The sequence below is a fragment of the Ursus maritimus genome, unplaced genomic scaffold, assembly GCF_017311325.1.
Source record: "Ursus maritimus isolate PB19 unplaced genomic scaffold, ASM1731132v1 scaffold_28, whole genome shotgun sequence".
NCBI lineage: Eukaryota > Metazoa > Chordata > Mammalia > Carnivora > Ursidae > Ursus > Ursus maritimus.
Genome location: NW_024425341.1, coordinates 26,967,746 through 26,988,231, shown reverse-complemented (window position 1 = coordinate 26,988,231; position 20,486 = coordinate 26,967,746). Strand labels below are relative to the sequence as shown.

Sequence of the window (20,486 nt, the reverse complement as noted above, 5' to 3'; positions counted from 1 at the left end):
AGGATAATTTGCAAGTATTTTTGTATTTCACTTAAGTGTATATAGTAAAAACACTGTGTTAAAAAATGACTTGACTTTATTTTGTGATTATGGTATTTGATATAAAGTTAGGCTCATTTGTTTTTCAATTTTTTCCCACTCATCCTGTTGACTTTAATTTCGTTGTTGAGTACACCGAGTGTTCCCAAACCAAAACCATCCAAAAGGTATTATCAGAAAGCGTCCTTCTCCTACCACTTCCTCAAGACTCCTCTCCACCCCCTGAGGTTACATTTATTGCTTATCCTTCCTTCGCTTTTTCAAGGCCAGCAGCAGACTGTCTCTGGCTTCACAGCTCTCTGACATCCTCTGTTTCTGACCTGCAGATCCTCTTCAAAATGGCTCACTTGATTAGGTTATGCTTATTCTGGAAAAACACCCCTATGATTATCTTACAATTAACCAATTAGAGACTTTAATGACATCTGCAAAACCCCTTCCCCGTTGCCATATAATGAAGAGAATGATATTCCATCACACCCAAAGGTCCAGAACAGAAGCAAAGGAAGGAAATTATACAGGGGTGAACCCCAAGGGACATAATCTTGGGGTCAAACTTAGAATATTGCCTAGCAAAATTGCCCAGAGAGTCTGAGATTCTAATTTATATGGAATAACTGCTTAAAGTTTAAAGAAAGCACTAGGAGAGAAGAAAAAGACTTAGATTCCACCTACACCCTCCACCACTGTCCCAACCCCTCACCTCAATCTGGACTCCTATGTCCCCTCAGTGTACCCCGTATCCCCTCGTCCTGTTCTTTAACCTACATTAACCCTCCCTACCTGGACCCTCTTCCTGAGGCCTGTGCTCACCCTGGATCACCAGTACAGTACCTGTCCCAAAGTCCTGTTCTTCCTCTGCTCAGGTCACTTCCGGTGGTGTGGCCTCTCTATGATCTGGAGTCCACTTCCACATGCCCCCTTTTGCACCCTCATTAAGTAACTTGGCTCCTATTCCTTTCCCTCCTTTTCTGTTTTTGTCAATCCCTAAGGTCACCAAATGCTCCCTTCAATCTATCCCTGCTCCAACATCACCTAGTGCCTCAGATGCCAGCCATGTACTTGCCTCCTCCCCCACTTGCACTCACTTCTCCCTCTGCCCCATTTTTTTCCTACTCCAATGGGGCCCTAGTCTCCTGGCTTCCCATCCCCCCTCTTTTCCTCCCACCTGTTCAGATAGGAATGATTGAGGCTGCACAACTCGGAAAATGTGGACAGGTTGGACATTTTAGAAAGAGGAGTATTATTTTAACACTGGACTTTATTTACAAACCAAATGTTTATTCTTCCATGTTTGTATTAATTTATACCACAGATGTATATGCTTAAACACTTATATAATATTTAAATCAGATTATTTTGTATTATGACCTTCCAGTTTATTTAGATTACTTTGTGATTTAGATTACTTTAACCTCTGTAATTATGGTTAAAGCTGCATAAAAATATAAACTGAACAACATTATGAGCCTTTTGAGAAAGAACCCTTACTGATTTCAAGTACTAATCTATTGAAATAATTTAATCTAATGTTTTAGCAATTGTTACAAATTCTTCACTAAACATTACTGGATCACAGCACAAATCGACAAATCTCTATTTTCATCTTACATTATTTATAATAGATCATTTGGCAAAGTCCTGAACACTCTCAAGTGTGGATTTCAGGACTTTTGACAGAGGTTGTAGTCTCTGCTGTAGAGTTTGTTCATGGTGCTTGAAGGGTAAATTATAAATGACGGCATGCTATGAAGGCGCAGGACTGTACACATACAATTTCTCCCTACGTGAGCTCTCTGGCATCTATTAGAGCAGAATCTGAAAACCGTTCTTCCTTACATTTATAATATGGGTTCTTTCATGTGAACTAAGGTTGGAGACTGATGAAGGCTTTTTCATTCTATGTGATTATTTTAACTAAAGGGTAGGACATTTACCTAGCATTTCGGACACATTCATTTCATATACAGGGCTCCTCTCTGGTATAAAATTGCTCATGCTGTTCAAAGCTGGAGTTTTGACTAAAAAATTCCTATGGTTTTTCTTCAGTATGACTTCTTTTATATTGATTAAAGGTGGAAGGATGATAAAAACCTTTTCCACATTTATCTCAGATGTAGGATTTCTCTCCCTTGTGACTTTTTTGTGTGAATGTTAGTTAGCATTTTGGCTAAAGTGTTTTCCACATTCATTACATTTACAGGGTTTCTCTCTGGTATGTGTTCTTTGGTGTATACACAAGCTGAGCGCTCTGATGGAATCCCTTCCTATATTCACTACATTTATAGGGTTTCTCTCCTGTGTGAGTTCTTTGGTGTGAATGTACGTTAGTGCTTTGCCTGAAGTGTTTCCCATATTCATTACATTTAATAAGGTTTCTCTCCAATGTGAGTTCTCTGGTGTATATAAAGCTGAGTGCTCTGATGGAACCCTTTCCCACATTCCTTACGTTTGTAAGGTTTCTCTCCTGTGAGAATTCTTTGATGTGAGTAAAAAATAGCCTTCTGGATGAAGTATTTCCCACGTTCACTACATTTGTAGAGCTTTTCCTCCAGTATGTGTCCCTTTGTGTATAGAAAGCTGAGTGCTCTGGCAGAATTCCTTCCCACGTTCCTTACATTTATAGGGTTCCCTCCCACGTGAGTTAGCATATGTTGAGTCACTGTGGATCTGTAAGTGAAAACCTCCCCATTTTCATTATATTCATAGGCATCCTTTCCATTGTGAGATCTCTGCTGTTTGAAGGAGATGAGAGGCTGTTAAAGAATTTCCCATATACATCAATTCATTTCTCTACACGATACCTACTTTGACCATGCGGTGAACATCTCCTGTTAATATCTTCCCTGTTATTTACACATGCCATGCATGTTATTTTCTACAACACAAAGAGATTTCCTTTCTCATAACATGTCAACTGCAGAACTCTCAGATTTACTTGAAAGATTTCATTAGTTTCAAAGACTAGATGCATGAGCCATGTTTATGTGGCTGTCCTTTTATAAGAACACAGGTGATGGCTTTAAGCAACATCTTGATTTTCTCCCTAAATTCAAACCACCCAAAGCTTTCTGCTGGGGCAACATTTATGCCCAACTGAAATCACAGTCCTGTGCTGTGCTCTAAAATCTGTTGACTCCCATGTCTTTACTGTTGAGGAAGGGTTCACCCCCGTGAAACTTACCATTGATATGCAATTAGATGGGTCCTTTCTGCAGATGTCTTCTTGTCTCTTAAGGCCACTTTTCCTGTCTAAAATAATGTAAACAAAATGAACTGCTAGTATACACGAGAGGATGAAAACTGTTGAAAACAGGGAAGGACTGTGTACTTTTCAAATACTGACCCTTACACAGGGGGAAAATGTGAAAAGAAGGAATGTTATCAGTGAGTTGAAATGTATTTCAGAAAAGTGAGAATTATGAAGTGTTTTCAGGATTGAAATGAGATGTCTGCTGTTGACATTCCCCTGGTCCTGCCCTCCCCATAAAAGGATCTTCCTGGTGCTGTGCACACACAACCTGGAGCTCACCTGGATTCAGGCCTTGGAGAAATCCTCCTCCCTCCCTCCACAGCTCCACTCCTTGTTCCAACTGGGAAATCACATCTGATTTGCAGAGATGATAGCCTGTTTGTGGGGAGTAAAAGGTATATCAATTTTAGATTCTGTGCAGAGAAACATGAATGATCTTTAATTTCAGGGCAGAATACCAAGGAAGAACAAGGTGAATAGTGAAGGAGAGCCCAGGGAAGAGCACCTTGAACATTGAAAATAATTAAGTCCTTCACCAGAGCAGAAAGAACATCCTGACACTGTGCCAACACAGGCAGATTTTCTTGTTGTTGACATGCAGCACCAAGGTCAAAGATAGAATGAACAATCTTTAGTGTTTTCAACAAAGCAGAAATTATATGTTCCCACAGTAGGCTGAAATTAATTTTTTAAAAAATTAAGTACACAGAAACTGCACCAGAACATTTGATTTCTCTTTGGAAATAGATAACAGGTATAATTTTCACAAATGGATCTTTAATTACCAGTTGAGTATAGAGAGCAGAATAGTTATTTAGTAATATTTAGTGTTTTCATTCATTTAAAATATTGAATTCCCAGCACAGTCCTGGGTGTGGGAGAGGTCCAGAAGCAAGAAAGACATGAAAGAGGTGTCAGGAAAACTATATATTCTTTTGGGGTGACAAAATATGTGTAAGTAAGTAAATAAACACATTGCATTCAAGTAGTTTTAAGAACCATGAAAGAATTTGATTGATGGGTGAGAGGGGAGGGAGGATATGTAAAAGCTGGATACTTGCTGAATAAATATATTTATGTTGACAGACTCACCCACAGAGACCAGATGACTGATGTTCTCCAGCATTACATCTCTGTACAGCTTTCTCTGGGATGTATCCAGCAGGGCCCATTCTTCCTGGGTGAAGTCTACAGCTATATCCTTGAAGGTCACGGATTCCTAAAACATCACAGACATTTTGATGCAACCAGGGCCTTCTCCACTAAGAGTGGAGAAGGAGTATACTGGACACGACGATGCTGAGGATGGGTTGCTGTACACACAGAAAGCTCAAACCCTGTCTGGGATCCCAGTCAAATGTCTCTATGCTGCCTTGTCATGTGTCTTTCACACAGACTCTCAGAAATATACACACTTTGTAAACATAACTTCTTTATAAATGATTATCTCATGAGGTGTGGTGGAAATACCCAGGACACAGCACTGCCCAACTTCCTGCAGGACCAAATGGGGCTCCTACACAACTTGGATAAGCAAGTGTGGCCTTGCTCATCTCTACACAACACACATGTTATGATAAGACTTATGGGCCCCAGGGGCCCTAAGACCGCTGTACATAAGGAATGTCCTGGCCTGCCCCTCCATTTCAATCTTCTTGGGCACCTCCAAGCATTGCTTATCACTATCCCTCTTGTAACATCAACCTCTCAATTGAACCTAATCTTTCCAGTGCTGCAAAATTTGCTACAGGACCCTAGGTTTTATTCCATTATAATCCTTCTCAATGCACAGCCCACATTGGGAAAGTAATACTCACCAGACATTTCTTTGTTTTCAGATTTGAACAAAGTTTAATTACAAAGAGGGAAATTGAGTTGTTGGGAATAAGAGTGATAAGGAGAATTTTTCTTTAAGTTATTAAGATGCTCAAGCATATTCTATAAAAACTTTAGTAAGTTTAAAATTGGGGAAAATAAATAAATGATTTCTTACTGCTCTCTTGCTCCTCACCCCCAGTCTCAATGCTGTAGAGCCCTCCTCTGCAGCATTTGAAACCCTGGATGGACTGAACTTACCTGAAGGAACCTCTGCCTCCCCATAGGACTGTAAGCTTCTGCTTGTCTCATTTCTTCTTTTATTCTGTTTTTTTTTAATTTTTAATTATGTTATGTTAGTCACCATACATACATCATTAGCTTTTGATGTAGTGTTCCATGATTCACTGTTTGCGTATAACACCCAGTGCTCCATGCAATACGTGCCCTCCTTAATACCCATCACCAGGCTAGCCCATCCCCCTGCACCCCACCCCTCTGAAGCCTTCAGTTTGTTTCCCAGAGTCCACAGTCTCTCGCCGTTCATTCCCCCTTCTGTTTATCCCCCCTTCATTCTTCCCTTCCTTCTCCTACCAATCTCCCTGCTATCCCTTATGTTCCACAAATGAGTGAAATCATATGATAATTCTCTTTCTCTGCTTGACTTATTTCACTTAGCATAATCTCCTCCAGTCCCTCCGTGTTGCTGCAAATGTTGGGTAATCGTTCTTTCTGATGGCTGAGTAATATTCCATTGTATGTATGGACCACATCTTCTTATCCATTCATCTATTGAAGGGCATCTCAGCTCCTTCCACAGTTCAGATATTGTGGACAATGCTGCTATGAACTATGGGTTGCATATGGCCCTTCTCTTCACCACGTCTGTATCTTTGGGGTAAATACCCAGTATTGCAATGGCTGGGTCATAGGGTATCTCAATTTTTAACCTTTTAAGGGACCTCCACACTGTTTTCCAGAGTGGCTGCACCAACTTGCATTCCCACCAACAATGTAGGAGGGATCCCCTTTCTCCATATCCTCTCCAGCAATTGCTGTTTCCTGCCTTGTTAATTTTTGCCATTCTAACTGGCATAAGGTGGTATCTTAGTGTGGTTTTGATTTGAATTTCCCTGATGGCTAATGATTTTGAACATTTTTTCATGTGCCTGTTAGCCATTTGTATGTCTTCATTGGAAAAATGTCTGTCCATATCTTCTGCCCATTTTTTGATTTATTTGTTTCTCGTGTATTGAGTTTGACAAGTTCTTTACAGATCTTGGATACCAGCCTTTTATCTGTAGATTCATTCCCATTCTGTGGGTTGCCTCTTTGTTTTGATGACTGTTTCCTTTGCTGTGCAGAAACTTTTTATCTTGATGAAGTCCCAAAAGTTCATTTTTGCTTTTGTTTCCCTTGCCTTTGGAGACGTGTCATGAAAGAAGTTGCTGTGGCCGATGTCGAAGAGGTTGCAGCCTGTGTTCTCCTCTATGATTTTGATGGATTCCTGCCTCACATCAAGGTCTTTCATCCATTTGGAGTTTATCTTTGTGTATAGTGTGAGTGAGTGGTCACATTTCATTCTTTTGTATACATTTCCTTGATGATTTGGGATCTTTTCTGGTTCCTTTTAGGCTTGTCTGTTCCAGCTCTTTGAAAAATATCATTGGTATTTTGAACAGGATGGCACTGAAAGTGTAGATTGCTCTGGGTAGCACAGACATTTTAACAATGTTTATTCTTCCGATCCATGAGTATGGAATGTTTTTCCAACTTTTTGTGTCTTCTTCAATACCTTTCATCAGTGTTTTATAGTTTCTAGAGTATAGATTTTACCTCTCTGGTTAAGATTATTCCAAGATATCTTATGGTTTTTGGTGCTATTGTAAATGGAATCGATTCCCTAATTTCTCTTTCTTCAGGCTCATTGTTCGTGTATAGAAATGCAACTGATTTCTGAGCACTGATTTTGTATCCTGCCACATTACTGAATTGTCGAATGAGTTCTAGTAATTTGGGGGTGGAGTCTTTTGGGTTTTCCATATAAAGTATCACGTCATCTGTGAAGGGAGAGTTTGACTTCTTCTTTGCCAATTTGAATACCTTTTATTCTTTTTTGTTGTCTGATTGCTATTGCTAGGACTTCTAATACTATGTTGAACAATAATGGCGACAATGGTCATCCTTGTCATTCCTGAACTTAAGGGAAAAGCTCTCAGCTTTTCCCCATTGAGAATGATATTCGCTGTAGGCTTTTCAGAGATGCCATTGCCATGCTTTCTTTGTGATCACAGCTTTGTAGTACAGCTCAAAATCCGGCAACATGATGCCCCCAGCTTTGTTTTTCCTTTTCAACAATTTCTTGGCGATTCGGGGCCTTTTCTGGTTCCACACAAATTTAAGAGCTGTTTCTTCCAGTTCCTTGAAAAAAGTCATTGGTATTTTGATCGGGATGGCATTGAAAGTGTAGATTGCTCTGGGTAAGCATAGATATTTTAACTATATTAATTCTTCTGATCCATGAGCATGGAATATTTTTCCATCTTTTTGTGTCTTCTCCAATGTCTTTCAAGAGTGATTTATAGTTTCTAGAATATAGATCCTTTACCTCTCTGGTTAAGTTAATTCCGAGATAACATATGATTTTTGGTGCTATTGGAAATGGAATGGATACCCTAATTTCTCTTTCTTCAGTCTCATTGTTCATGTATAGAAATGCAACTGATTTCTGCGCATTGATTTTGTATCCCGCCACATTACTGAATTGCTCTATAACTTCTAATAGTTTGGGGGTGGATTCTTTTGGGTTTTCCATATAGAGTATCATGTCATCTGCGAAGAGAGACAGTTTGACTTCTTCTTTGCTGATTTGGATACCTTTTATCCCTTTTTGTTGTCTGATTGCTGTTGCAAGGACTTCTAGTAGTATGTTGAATAATAGTGGCGAGAGTGGGCATCCTTGTCGTGTTCCTGATCTTAAGGGAAAGGCTTCCAGCTTTTCTCCATTGAGAATGATATTTGCTGTAGGCTTTTCATAGATGGTTTTTATGAAATTGAGGAATGTACCCTCTATCCCTACACTTTGAAGGGTTTTATTCAGGAAAGGATGCTGTATTTTGTCAAATGCTTTTTCTGCATCTATTGAGAGGGTCATATGGTTCTTGACTCTTTTCTTGTTCATATGATCTATCACACTGATCGATTTGCAAATGTTGAACCACCCTTGCATCCCAGGGATGAATCCCACTTGATCATGATGAATAATCCTTTTAATGTACTGTTGGATCCTATTAGCTAGGATCTTGTTGGTAATTTTGGCATCCATCAGGGATATCAGTCTGTAATTCTTTTTGATGGGGTCTTTACCTGGTTTGGGGATCAAGGTAATACTGGCCTCATAGAATGAGTTTGGTAGTTTTCCTTCTGTTTTTATTTTTTGAAACAGCTTCAGGAGAATAGATATTATTTCTTCTTTGAATGTTTGGTAGAATTCCCTGGGGAATCCGTCAGGCCCCGGACTCTTGTTTTTGGGAAGGTTTTTGATCACTGCTTCAATCTCTTCATAATTAATCAGTCTGTTTAAATAATCAATTTCTTCCTGTTTCAGTCTTGGTAGTTTATAGGTTTCCAGGAAGGCATCCATTTCTTCCAGGTTATTTAATTTATTGACATAAAGCTGTTGATTAAAGTTTCTAATGATCCTTCCTATTTCATTGGTGTTGGTTGTGACCTCTCCCTTTTCATTCATAACTTTATTAATTTGGGTCCTTTCTCTATTCTTTTGAATAAGTCCTGCCAGTGGCTTATCGATCTTATTTATTATTTCAAAGAACCAGCTTCTAGTTCTGTTGATCTGCTCTACTGTGCTCCTCATTTCTAATTCATTGATCTCTGCTCTAATCTTGATCAACTGCTTTCTCGTGCATGGGTTAGGCCTGTTCTTCTGTTCCAGCTCCAGCTTCTTGAGGTGAGAATATAAAAACTGCATTTTAGATTTTTCTATTCTTTTGAGTGAGGCTTGGATGGCTATATATTTTCCCCTAAGAACTGCCTTTGCAGTGTCCCATGGGTTTTAGACTGTTGTGTTTTCATTCTCGTTGGTCTCCATAAATTGTTTAAATTGATTTTTGATTTCCTGGTTTATCGAATCATTCCTGAGCAGGATGGTTCTTAGCCTCCAAGTGCTTGAGTTTCTTCCAAATTTTTCCTTGTAGTTGAGTTCCAATTTCAAAGCGTTGTGGTCTAAGAATATGCAGGGAGCAATTTCAGTCTTTTGGTGTCAGTTGAGACCAGTTTTGTGACCCAGTATATGGTCTATTCTGGAGAAAGTTCCATGTGCATTCGAAAAGAATGAGTATTCTGTTGTTCTGGGGTGTAGTGTTCTATATATTTCTATGAGGTGCATCTGGTCTAGTATGTCATTCAAAGCTCTTGTTTCTTTGTTGATTTTCTGCTTAGGTGATCTGTCTATTGCTGTTAGTGGAGTGTTGAGGTCCCCTACTATTAACGTATTTTTATCTATATGTCTCTTTATTCTGGGTAAGAGTTGGCTTGTGTATCTTGCTGCTCCCCTGTTGGGGGCATAGATATTTATAATTGTCATATCCACTTGTTGGAAAAATCCTTTAAGAATAATATAGTGCCCTTCTGTATCTCTAACTACAGTCTTTAGTTTAAAATCTAACCTGTCTGATATGAGAATTGCTATCCCAGCTTTCTTTTGAGGTCCATTGGCATGAAAAATGGTTTTCCATCCCTTTACTTTCAGTCTGGATATATCTTTAGTTTCAAGATAAGCCTCTTGTAAACAGAAAATGGATGGGTCATGTCTTTTTATCCAATCTGCAACCCTGTGGCATTTTATGGGAGCATTTATGCCATTCACATTGAGAGTGATTATTGAGAGATATGATTAATGATGTCATGTTGCCTGTGAAGTCTTTGTTTCTATAGATTGTAAATTTCTGTTCTGTATCACTCTTGGGGCCTTTTTACTTTTATAGAACCCCCCCCCTTAATATCTCCTGTACGGCTGGTTTCGTGGTTACAAATTTGGTCAGTGTCTGGCAATCCTGGAAGATCCTTATCTCTCCATCAATTCTGAATGACAGCCTTGCTGGATAAAGGATCCTTGGCTGCATGTTTTTCTCGGAGAGAGCTTTAAAAATATCCTGCCAACCCTTCCTCTCATTACAGGTCTGTGTAGACAGGTCTGACGTAATTCTGATATTTTTGCCTCTGTACGTAAGAAATTTCTTCCCCCTGTCCACTTTCAATACTGTATCCTTGGATCTAATATTTGCGAATTGCACTATGATGTGACATGGCATAGGTTTGTCGTGGTTGACCTTGGGAGGGGTCCTCTCTGCCTCCTGGACAGGAATGCTTGTTTCCTTTGCTAGATTAGGGAAGTTTTCAGCTGCAATTTGTTCAAATATCTCTTCTAGACCTCTCTCTTTCTCCACCCCCTCGGGAATGCCGATGATTCTGACATTGGAACGTTTCATTGAGTCAGTAACCTCCTGTAATCTACATTCTTGAGATTGGATTTTTTGGAGCCAAGTTTCTGTTTTAACTTTCTCTTCTACCATCCCATCCTCCAATTCACTGATATATTCTTCTGCCTCATTTACCCTGGCCATCAGAGCATCTAGTTTTGACTGCATTTGATTCATAGCATTTTTAATTTCTGCCACATTCGCTCTCATTTCTGCCCTTAGAGATTCTATATTCTCATTAATATTTTCATTAATATTCTTTTCAAGTCTACACATCATCTTGACCATTGTTACTCTGAACTCCATTTCTGATAATTTGGTTATATCCATATCCATCAGTTCTGTGGCAGAGGCCACAGACTCATTATCTTTTCTTTGCTGGGGGGGGGATTTCTCCTTCTCGTCATTCTGATGAGGAGAGGTTGCGGGGTTGCCCAGAGCCCAAATTATTGATCAGGGTCCAGGCAGAGTGCACTTGTTTTATAGGGACCTTAGGGATGTGGGCTTCTTGATTTTTCAGCCTGCCTTCCGGGGGAGGGGCCTCCCACACTGATACTCAGGCAACCTCTTTGGGTAGAGTCTCCCTGTCCCCTGCGAGGGGGGATGGGGATGGGCACAATGTGAGCCTGTATTTCCGGGCTTTTGTTCTCTGGCGGCTTTCCCTGGAGGTTTTCTGAGTCAGAGCAGCAGTGGCCGAATCCTAGCCTCTGTCTCAGAACAGAGAGATCGCAGTCTGCTCTCCACTGAGCTCTCTTGGCCTCTAACTCTGTCGGTGCTGCTAAACCCTGCAACGTCCCGGGTTGTGTGCCCTCACTACCCAGGGCCTACACGTCTCTGTCCTTTGTGTTTCTAACACCGCCAGCCACCCCTGGGTCCCGCGTGTGCTCCCGAGCTCTCTGTTTCAGTGTGGTTGGCGCGCACTCTGGAGCACTGGTTTTCAGTCTGGTTGCACGCGTGCTTCCGAGCTCCCGGTATCAGTCCGGTTCCAGTGAGCGCTCCGGAGCTCCAGTTTTCAGTGTGGTCGCACACCCTCTCCCGAGCTCCCGGTTTCAGTCTAGTTCAACTGTGCGCTCCGGAGCTCCAGTTTTCAGTTTGGACACACACTCCCGAGCTCCCGGTTTTAGTCTGGTTCCAGTGAGCGCTCTGGAGATCCGGTTTTCAGTCTGGTCGCAGGCGCGTTCCCAGGCTCACGGTCTCAGTCTGCTTTCTCACGGGTGCGGACCGCGAGTCCGCCTGCTCCCCCGGGCAGGTGGCTACCACTTCCCGGCGCCCGAACGCGGCGGCTCCCTCCCCCTTCCTTTTATCTTCCGATATCTGTGCGCGGTTTCACGACTCCCCACTTCGTACCTCAATACTCAGCTCTGGAGATGTTCATTTGTAGAGATCCAGATGTATCTTCCTCCATCTCAGGCTGATTCCGTGGGTTTTCAGGATGGTCTGGTACCTATCCAGCTCGACTCAGGGGACCAGCTGAAAAAGGAGACCCCTACTCCTCTGCCATCTTTTCCCCCTCCCCACTCTGAAGGGGTTTAATCAGGAAAGGAGGCTGTATTTTGTCAAATGCTTTTTCTGCATCAATTGAGAGGATCATATGGTTCTTGTCTCTTCTCTTATTAATGTGATCTATCACACTGATCTATTTGCGAATGTTGAACCACCTTGCATCCCAGGGATGATTCCCACTTGGTCATGATGGATAATACTTTTTTTTTTTAAAGATTTTATTTATTTATTTGATAGGGAGACAGCCAGTGAGAGAGGGAACACAAACAGGGGGAGTGGGAGAGGAAGAAGCAGGCTCATAGCGGAGGAGCCTGATGTGGGGCTCGATCCCAGAATGCTGGGATCATGCCCTGAGCCGAAGGCAGATGCTTAACGACTGAGCCACCCAGGCGCCCCGGATAATACTTTTAATGTACTGTTGGATCCTATTAGTTGGGATCTTGTTGAGAATTTTGGCATCCATATTCATCAGGGATATTTGTCTATAATTCTCCTTTTTGATGGGGTCTTTGCCTGATTTTGGGTTCAAGGTAATACTGGTCTCATAGACTGAGTTTGGTAGTTTTCCTTCTGTTTCTATTTTTTGAAACAGCTTCAGGAGAATAGGTATTATTTCTTCTTTGAATGTTTGGTAGAATTGTCCAGGGAATCCATCAGGCCCTGGATGCTTGTTCTCATTTCTATCACCTGTGTTCACCACAGGCCTAAGCCCAGGGCAGACAGTAACCTGGTTAACAAGTGAGTCACTTCTCAGCTGGGGCCATGGGATGGATGAGAAGAAATCATTTTTCTGTGAGGATATCCTTAAGGGGGTGGGGGATGGAACAGAATAATTCTGGGTATCAGATTATTTCTCAATCAAACCCTGACCTCCCACAAGCCTCCCTGAGTCCTAGTGAAGTTTGACTGACACTAATATTTCATGAGGGCACAAAGAAGATCCAGGCCATGAAGATAAATCTGCTTATCCTCTGGAAAAACAGGTATCCATGAGAAAGAGCAAATCCTACTCACCTGTGGTTGCATTGTCTAGAAGTCAGTTGACCCTTTCTTCCTGTGTATTCTCACCAAGAGACAGTCCAATAACTAAGCAGACGAAGCTGAGGAAAGAGAAAGAACCCATGAGACTCATCTTTTCCAATATTCCTAGATATGCCCATCTTGAATCTGCAAATCTTCATATGGCAGTGACACCCCCCCCCCATAGTCCAACTCACATGTACCAGCAGAGTAAACAAGGACAAACAGGGAGGTGAGCTCCCCTCTCCAAGAATCAACAATAAGAAGCCTTTGCCTAATATGCTCATAAAGAAGATATTAATATCTCATTAAAGAGATAGCAAAAGCATAGAGGTGTCTAGTTTAATTAGACTTGGTATTCAGAGGTCCTGCGTATTTACATCCCTGGCACCAAAATCTTAGGAGAACCTGATTCCTGTCACATGGAAATTCTTGTATCAATAACTCAGGACACCATTTTGGAATTTCATATTTTATCATTCTTGGGTAGGTCTGCTAGCACTGTTTTCCAACACCATCTCAGCTCATGAATGCCCCGTGCTCTCCCTCAAGCAACACCTGCCCTCAGTCACCTTGGCTCCTCTATATGTGGGATTCAGGCAGTGTTAGCGCCTTAACCCAAATGTATACCTCGTGGCCTTGGATATATGGCCAAGCAACTATGGAATCTCTTTAAAGTTGGGCTGGAACATTTCAAAGACCCGACCGTTGCTCAAGTGTTCAGTGACTTTCATCATGTAAGTCTAGTACATACAATCCCTTGCACAGGAAAGGAGGAGCACATATGTCATAATGCTACACATTAAGGATTGCTACACAATTCCCACAGAGCAGACAGGCTCATAAAATATAGAGCGAAGAGGTTTAGTTTTAGAGGTAATTTATTGACTTCTTGGGGTCTGGAGTTCTAGTTATTTTTATCAACAAGATTATATCTACATTTCATAATTTACGTAAAAGAATTTGTTACCTCTACAATACTATCTCAAACAATGTTTATAAATAAATAAACTGCATCAACAAACACTGATAATGTGTCAAGAACAGGATATGATTAAAACCCACTGACTCTGAGGACCTGGAGAGAGAGAAAAAACTACTGGTATTAACTGAGACTCTGTGAGTGGAATTTACATACACGTTGACATACATTGCACTTAATATTGATCAAAAATCCTGCCTTTATGGATTACTTACACATTTGAGTGATGTGCACTAGGTTCAGAAAACTATTTATATGACAAAACTACATGGCTAAAAATTGACAGCTAGGATATAAAATTAGCTCTGCCTGTCTCTGAATGTCAAATAACTTAAAAATTTCATCTTGAAGGACACTAGACACCAGAACAGTTTTACCTGCATATATCTTCTGTCAGATCCATGACCAGAGACTCCTCCCTCAAAACCTCTTCCTTTCAGCCTGTTCACACAATTTCTCCCCATGTTCAGGACTTCCTACTACATGGGAACCTCCAGTTCAGTGACCTCAATTTTCAAATTCAGCCCCCACACCTAATTTTTTTTTTTTAAGATTTTATTTATTTATTTGAGAGAGAGAGAGCCAGCCAGCCAGAGAGGGAACACAAGCAGGGGGAGTGGGAGAGGAAGAAGCAGGCTCCCAGCAGAGGGGCCTGATGTGGGGGTCGATCTCATAACACCGGGATCACGCCCTGAGCCGAAGGCAGATGCTTAATGACTGAGCCACCCAGGCGCCCCCCCCACATCTAATTTCTATCAATCAGTATAACATACACTTACTCATTCCAACATATATACACCAAGACCAACAATTCTAATGCCCCTTAGTCTTTCCCAACATCTACTAATTGAAACCCCAATCCTAGATGATGCCAATATCTTAACTTCCCCTTGGCTGCATCTGTCACAGCTCAGAATGAAGTATTGAGCTGGTCTAATTATAGCGTCACAAATCTCCCAAAACCTTTTTCTAAATATCTGGCATCCGACTTTGGCTTAACAATCACTCTGTTATGCTTCATTAATATGTTAATATTCCCTGTGCCTTTCTAATTTTCTAATCTCACAAAGTCTCACTTTTTCCCTTAGTTTTCAAAAATCATTTCACTTCCTACTGCAGAGATGAAACTGGTAATTTGAAGAAATACTTCAGCTCACTGGCAAGAAAACTACAATTATTCCTGATTTCCAACCCATCAGTATACTGCTCTTGTAAAAACTGAAAAGTAAACTCTATTCCTAATTAAATCCAACTTCTCCAATTGTATCTTGTTCTTTCCACCTCCCTGAAATATTTTATGTTATTGATTATAAACCAGATTGCTTTTTACCAGTAACCCCTTCATCATTTCCCCATTCATCTCCTTACACTCATTTAGTCTCTCCATTCCTCTAAGAAAAACCTCCTCTAAAACAATTTATATCTAGTTGCTGACACAAGACCTTTTCCCTTCAAAATGAACCTGAAGAAACAGTACGTATTTAGCTACAGTTTCTTCACATTCCCTCACTTTGACTTACAAAAATCACTTATGATTTCTATGTTTAATGAATCTTGTTAAGATCAGTTATTCCCCCATAATTAAATCTGGCGAGTGTTTCTCAGCCTTTTACTTGGAACCAAAGCAGTACTGGCACATGATCTCCATTTGGGAACTTTCTTTTTCCTAGGCTTTTCTGCAGCTCAGGTTCCTAACTGCCTTTCAAACAGTCTAGCCACTCCTTCCAGGAGTCCTCTGCAAGGTCCTCCTCAAACAAAGTGTCTCAAGGTTCAGTTGTACCCCTTTTCTCTCCTTTTACAATAAACTACCTCAGAAATCTCACTACATTCACTTGCTTCCATTTCTTCCACCATTATCTCTAAATCATAACTAAAAACATACCTAGATTCTATTTCTATGCTGTAATCTCTACCTGCGTGTATTATAGGCACATAAAAGGAAATAAATTTCAACACAAAGACATTAACTCTTCCACAATAAAAAGTTCTTCTAGTCTTCGAAGTCAGATAATGGTTCCACCAGATATCCAAGGATTAATCTTTGACACTACTTTTCAGAACCACACAATTAAACACTGCTGTTATCTCTACACTGAGCACTACTATCTTTCACTTCCATCTTGATATCTACATATATACTGCACTTCATACGTCATTCTGAGATTAAATGCTATTCTTTAGAGATCCCTCCTGTTTAAACTACTACCCAAGTTGTTCCTTCTCACCTCATTGTCTTACATAGGACCTTACTTTTTTTCCTTCAGATTATTCTCCTAGTTTCTCACTAAGCATTTATATCTTTGCTCCTTTCTTTATTGGCAAGACTACCTGCAGAAAAACCACCTGCAGAATCCTAAGGCAACGTTCCCTTTGACTATGATTTATGAAGTATGAATAAACAGAAATTCCTTGTCCTCATCACCTAACCTACCTTAGATGTGGTATTACAAATGGCCCCCATCATATCAGTCATTTTCATAATTAAAGTTCACTGGCAAAATAAAGGAGGTTGGATTGGGCTGGGGAAATTTTCCTTCAATACTCACCAGAACCTAAGTAGATGGAAAACCTGTGAAGCCGTGTGGTTATTGAGTGTGCCATCACCACAGTCCTGAGCTCAGAACTTCATTTACTTTAAGAATAGACATATTTCGTTTTTGGACTCACTTTGACATAGTTGATAACTTCATCAGATTTATAATCCAATGGACAGACCCTGTTTATGTTGGATGTCAATCAAGATAAATATAACCAAGGAATAACTAGTTTAACAAAAAAATTCCCCCTCTAATTAATTAAATAATTTAGATACAACTATGAAAAACAGAGTAATTCCTTAAATCCTTTTGGGCATTCTAAAAGCATTCAAAGGCCTCTTTACTTTGTGGGTTTGGGCCTGTTCTGGCACACACTGCAGGGAATTTACAGCAAGATGATCAACATTTTCAAGTGGGTTTAGCCTACAAAATATTCTCAGGCTGCAGTTTTGAATGTGGCAATTCTACTTCCAAAGAAAACAGAAACGCTAACTCAAAAAGATATTTGCACACTCATGTTCACTATAGCATTATTTTTTTAAAGATTTTATTTATTCATTTGAGAGAGAGAGAGACAGAGAGAGTACAAGCAAGGGAAGAGGCAGAGGGAGAAGCAGACTCGCCACTGAGCTGGGAGCCCAACAGTCAGGATATGCACATCATGACTTGAGCAGAAGGCAGATACTTAACCATCTGAGCCACCTAGATGCCCCTACAGCATTATTTACAACAGCCAAGCCATGGAAGCAAACTTAGTCTCCATCGACAGATGCATGGATAAAAAAAAAAAAAAAAGTGATATATATACACATAACGGAATATTATGCAGCCATAAAAATAAGGAAATCTTGCCATCCGGGATGATGTGAATGAACCTTACGGACATTATACTAAGTGAAGTCAGTCAGACAAAGAAAAATACTCTTATGACCTCACTTTTATGTAGAATCTAAAAACAAAACAAACACAGACCCATAGATACAGAGAACAGACTGGTGGTTGCTAGAGGTGGGGGTGAGCAAAATGGGTGAAGGTTACCAAAGGCACGAATTCCAGTTACAAAATAAATAAATCACAGGGATGAAATACATAGCACAGTGACTATAGTTAACAATATTGTATTATATACTTGGAAGTCAATAAGAGTACATCTGAAAAGTTCTTGTATAGGGTAGCTGAGTCGGTTGAGTGTCCAACTCTTAATTTTGGCTCAGATAATGATCTCAGGGTTGTGAGATTGAACCTGGCATTGTGCTCTGTGCTGGGGGGTGGAGTCTGCTTAAAATATTCTCTCCCTCTGCCTGCGCCCCCTAAAAAATGTTCTCATTATAGAAAAAATTTGTAACTCTGTGATCATTTTGCAATATACACAAATATCAAATTATGTTGTATGCCTGAAATTAATATATTGTTACTCTATTAAGCAAAAAAAAGGTATGAGAGGAAGGCAAAAAGTGAGCTCTAGTTTTGGCTCATCTCTAACTACTTCTTTGTCTTTGGTTAAATTCCTAACTCAGAGTTAATCCTTGTTTTCCCCTTATCTAGTCAGAACAGGCTATTTTTGCGAGCCTGAGAAGCCTCCTTTTCACCTCACAAGCTATTTTGCAGACCTTTCTTCGCTGTCGCTGGCACCTTTCTTCCCCATTTCCTGGGCTCAGGGAATGCACAGCTAGCTGATCCATACACTGTTGTGAGAAGTAGCTAATTCAGGAAGCTACTTTTGACCAATACCTTCCTACCGAGCACTACCCCACTTGAGGTGAAACAAGGTAAATACACTTTTTAAAGTAAAGCAAAAATTACTGTCTTTATAGAGCACCTTTGAGCCTTTAGCTGGTCTCTTGTTCCCTGATTTGAACTTATTTTAAAAAAAAAACTGAGATAGAAACACACTGGTGACATATCCTAAATTAAAATGGGGGCTAGGCACAAGAGAAAAAATGTTTCTTCTCATACCTATGATATAGTCAAGAAGCAGAACACATTGAGGGTTCTGTGGTGTGCATGTTTTAATACAAAAGAAGAGAAAGCCAACCCATCTTGCATCTGTCCAAAGACATTCAGGTATGTCTTAAGTGCTGTAAATCAAGAAATTTAAAAATATTAGGACCTCCTGGGCACCTGGGTGGCTCAGCTGGTAAAGCGTGGGACTCTTGGTTTCAGCTCAGGTCATGATCTTGGGGTCCTGAGGATCAGGCTCTGTGCTCAGCGTGGAGTGTGCTTGTCCCTCTCCCTCTGCTCCCCCCCCAAATAAAAATCTTTAAAAAAATAAATCTTTTTCAAAATTTATGAAAATACATATTAGGACTTCTCACGATAATCGAACCACAATTTAGAAGTGATCTGAGTATAAACAGACTGTGTTTTAACTGATTTTTTAAAAAGTAAAATTTAGAACCCTCAGGTATTTCTGCAGTAAAGTAGAATAAACAATTCTGAAGAACTGTATTTTCATTTTTAGTACAACCGCTCCATTAGAAATCCGGATTTTCCTTCCCTGTGTTTTTATGAACATCCTATAAATTTGGAAATGTTCTAGATTTATTTGCAAACCCCTGTTACCGGGAGGTCCTACAGAAGATGACGTTTCAGTGACCTGACCTTTCTTCCCAATTCTCTACGGCTGTCACCGCGGCACGACATGAAGGCTAATTGTGCTAATACTTCAGTCTGACAAGGAGACGCGCTGAGGAGCATCATTTTAAACAGATTAGAGACACGGCAACTTCCCTTAAAAGGCTGGAAAGTGAAATTATAATACATTCTCATTTGGATGTAAATAAAATACTGCTGTGAGTTTTAATACACCTACGGTTCTATTTTTTGGCACTCCCTCGACTACTTTCACTTTCTGGGACAAACCACCCACTTCAACGAAGACAAGCGGGCGCGGCAGCGGCACACGCAGAGCCCTTCCGCCCGCGGCCGGATGTCTCGTCCCCCGGCCCTTCCCGCGCCCCGGGTTTCGCCTGAACACCCCGACATTTTGATCCGTCCCTTCGTCACCGCCCACGCGGTTCCCTGTCACTGAAGCTGCATTGGGGTTCCCCACCCACAAAAAACAATCCCGAACCCATAAAAATGACCACAGCATACTACAATTTCGCCCCCGAAGCCCCTCAATGAACGGACCTCCTGTAAAATACGTCCTGGTAAAACACTACACGGGAAAGAGTAAGGTACACAGGGCAGGGTGAAAAACGAGTTTCTTTTTCACTATTTATGAAAAACGTCCCGCAGTAAAGGGGAAAAGTCCCTTCCCAGTGGTCCGGGCCTCACAGGGATGTCACTCACCAAAGATGTAGGCCCTCGTCCTCCGCAGCGTCGCCGCCTCAGTCAGTCACGAGGAACGTCGCTCCGGCTCTCATGCAGACGCGGCGTCGAGGGCAACGGGCGCAACGCGCATGCGTTCCACGCGGGCCTAAGGCACCGCGTCAGAAAAGGCGGGTTGGCGCGCCCCCTGCCGGCCACCAGGGTGCAGCGCAGAAAGCTCCCAGCTCCCTATGTCCTGGATGAGACCCCGACAGGTGCCCTCACAGGTGGAGTGGGGAGCAAGGGGCAAATGAGGAGACGGCTAGAATGGTCCATGTGTAGTGGATTATAGATGGCAACACTGATATGAATTTAGCTGTGTTTCCCTTAATGTAAATGAGGACTATTCCTTACCAAAATGCATCTGTATGTATTGATGAGTGGATGGGTAGACACTACTCATATGTATGTACACAGGTTATGATACACATAAATTTCTTCACGCTGTCATCTGAGAGGCCAAGGAACAAGCCTCCCCTGCTTCAGTGAGTACATTCAGATCTACGGTGGTGTTTTATCATGTTCAC

The 20,486-nt window shown here is 41.1% G+C and overlaps 1 protein-coding gene across 1 annotated transcript; it reads right to left on the bottom strand.

Annotated features, from left to right (window-relative positions):
- Positions 1-2,405: 2,405 nt before the first annotated feature.
- On the bottom strand, positions 2,406-19,632 carry LOC103679371 (zinc finger protein 705D-like). The gene is made up of 5 exons (XM_040643181.1): positions 19,510-19,632; positions 4,385-4,511; positions 3,572-3,667; positions 3,224-3,291; positions 2,406-2,795 (listed from the first exon to the last, which is right to left on the bottom strand). Exons 1-5 carry the CDS (start codon positions 19,630-19,632, stop codon positions 2,406-2,408), a joined length of 804 nt encoding a protein of 267 aa, XP_040499115.1.
- Between the last annotated feature and the right edge of the window lie 854 nt (positions 19,633-20,486).

Excerpts from the sequence above, each read along its gene's own strand:
- LOC103679371 (XM_040643181.1), bottom strand. The coding sequence starts at position 19,632 with ATGTCGGGGTGTTCAGGCGAAACCCGGGGCGCGGGAAGGGCCGGGGGA. Across the intron at positions 4,512-19,509 it reads TGTCTTCGTTGAAGTGGGTG|GAATCCGTGACCTTCAAGGA; the intron begins GTTTGTCCCAGA and ends GTGATGTTTTAG. Across the intron at positions 2,796-3,223 it reads CATCTAATTGCATATCAATG|CCTCTCATCTCCTTCAAACA; the intron begins GTAAGTTTCACG and ends ATTCTTTAACAG.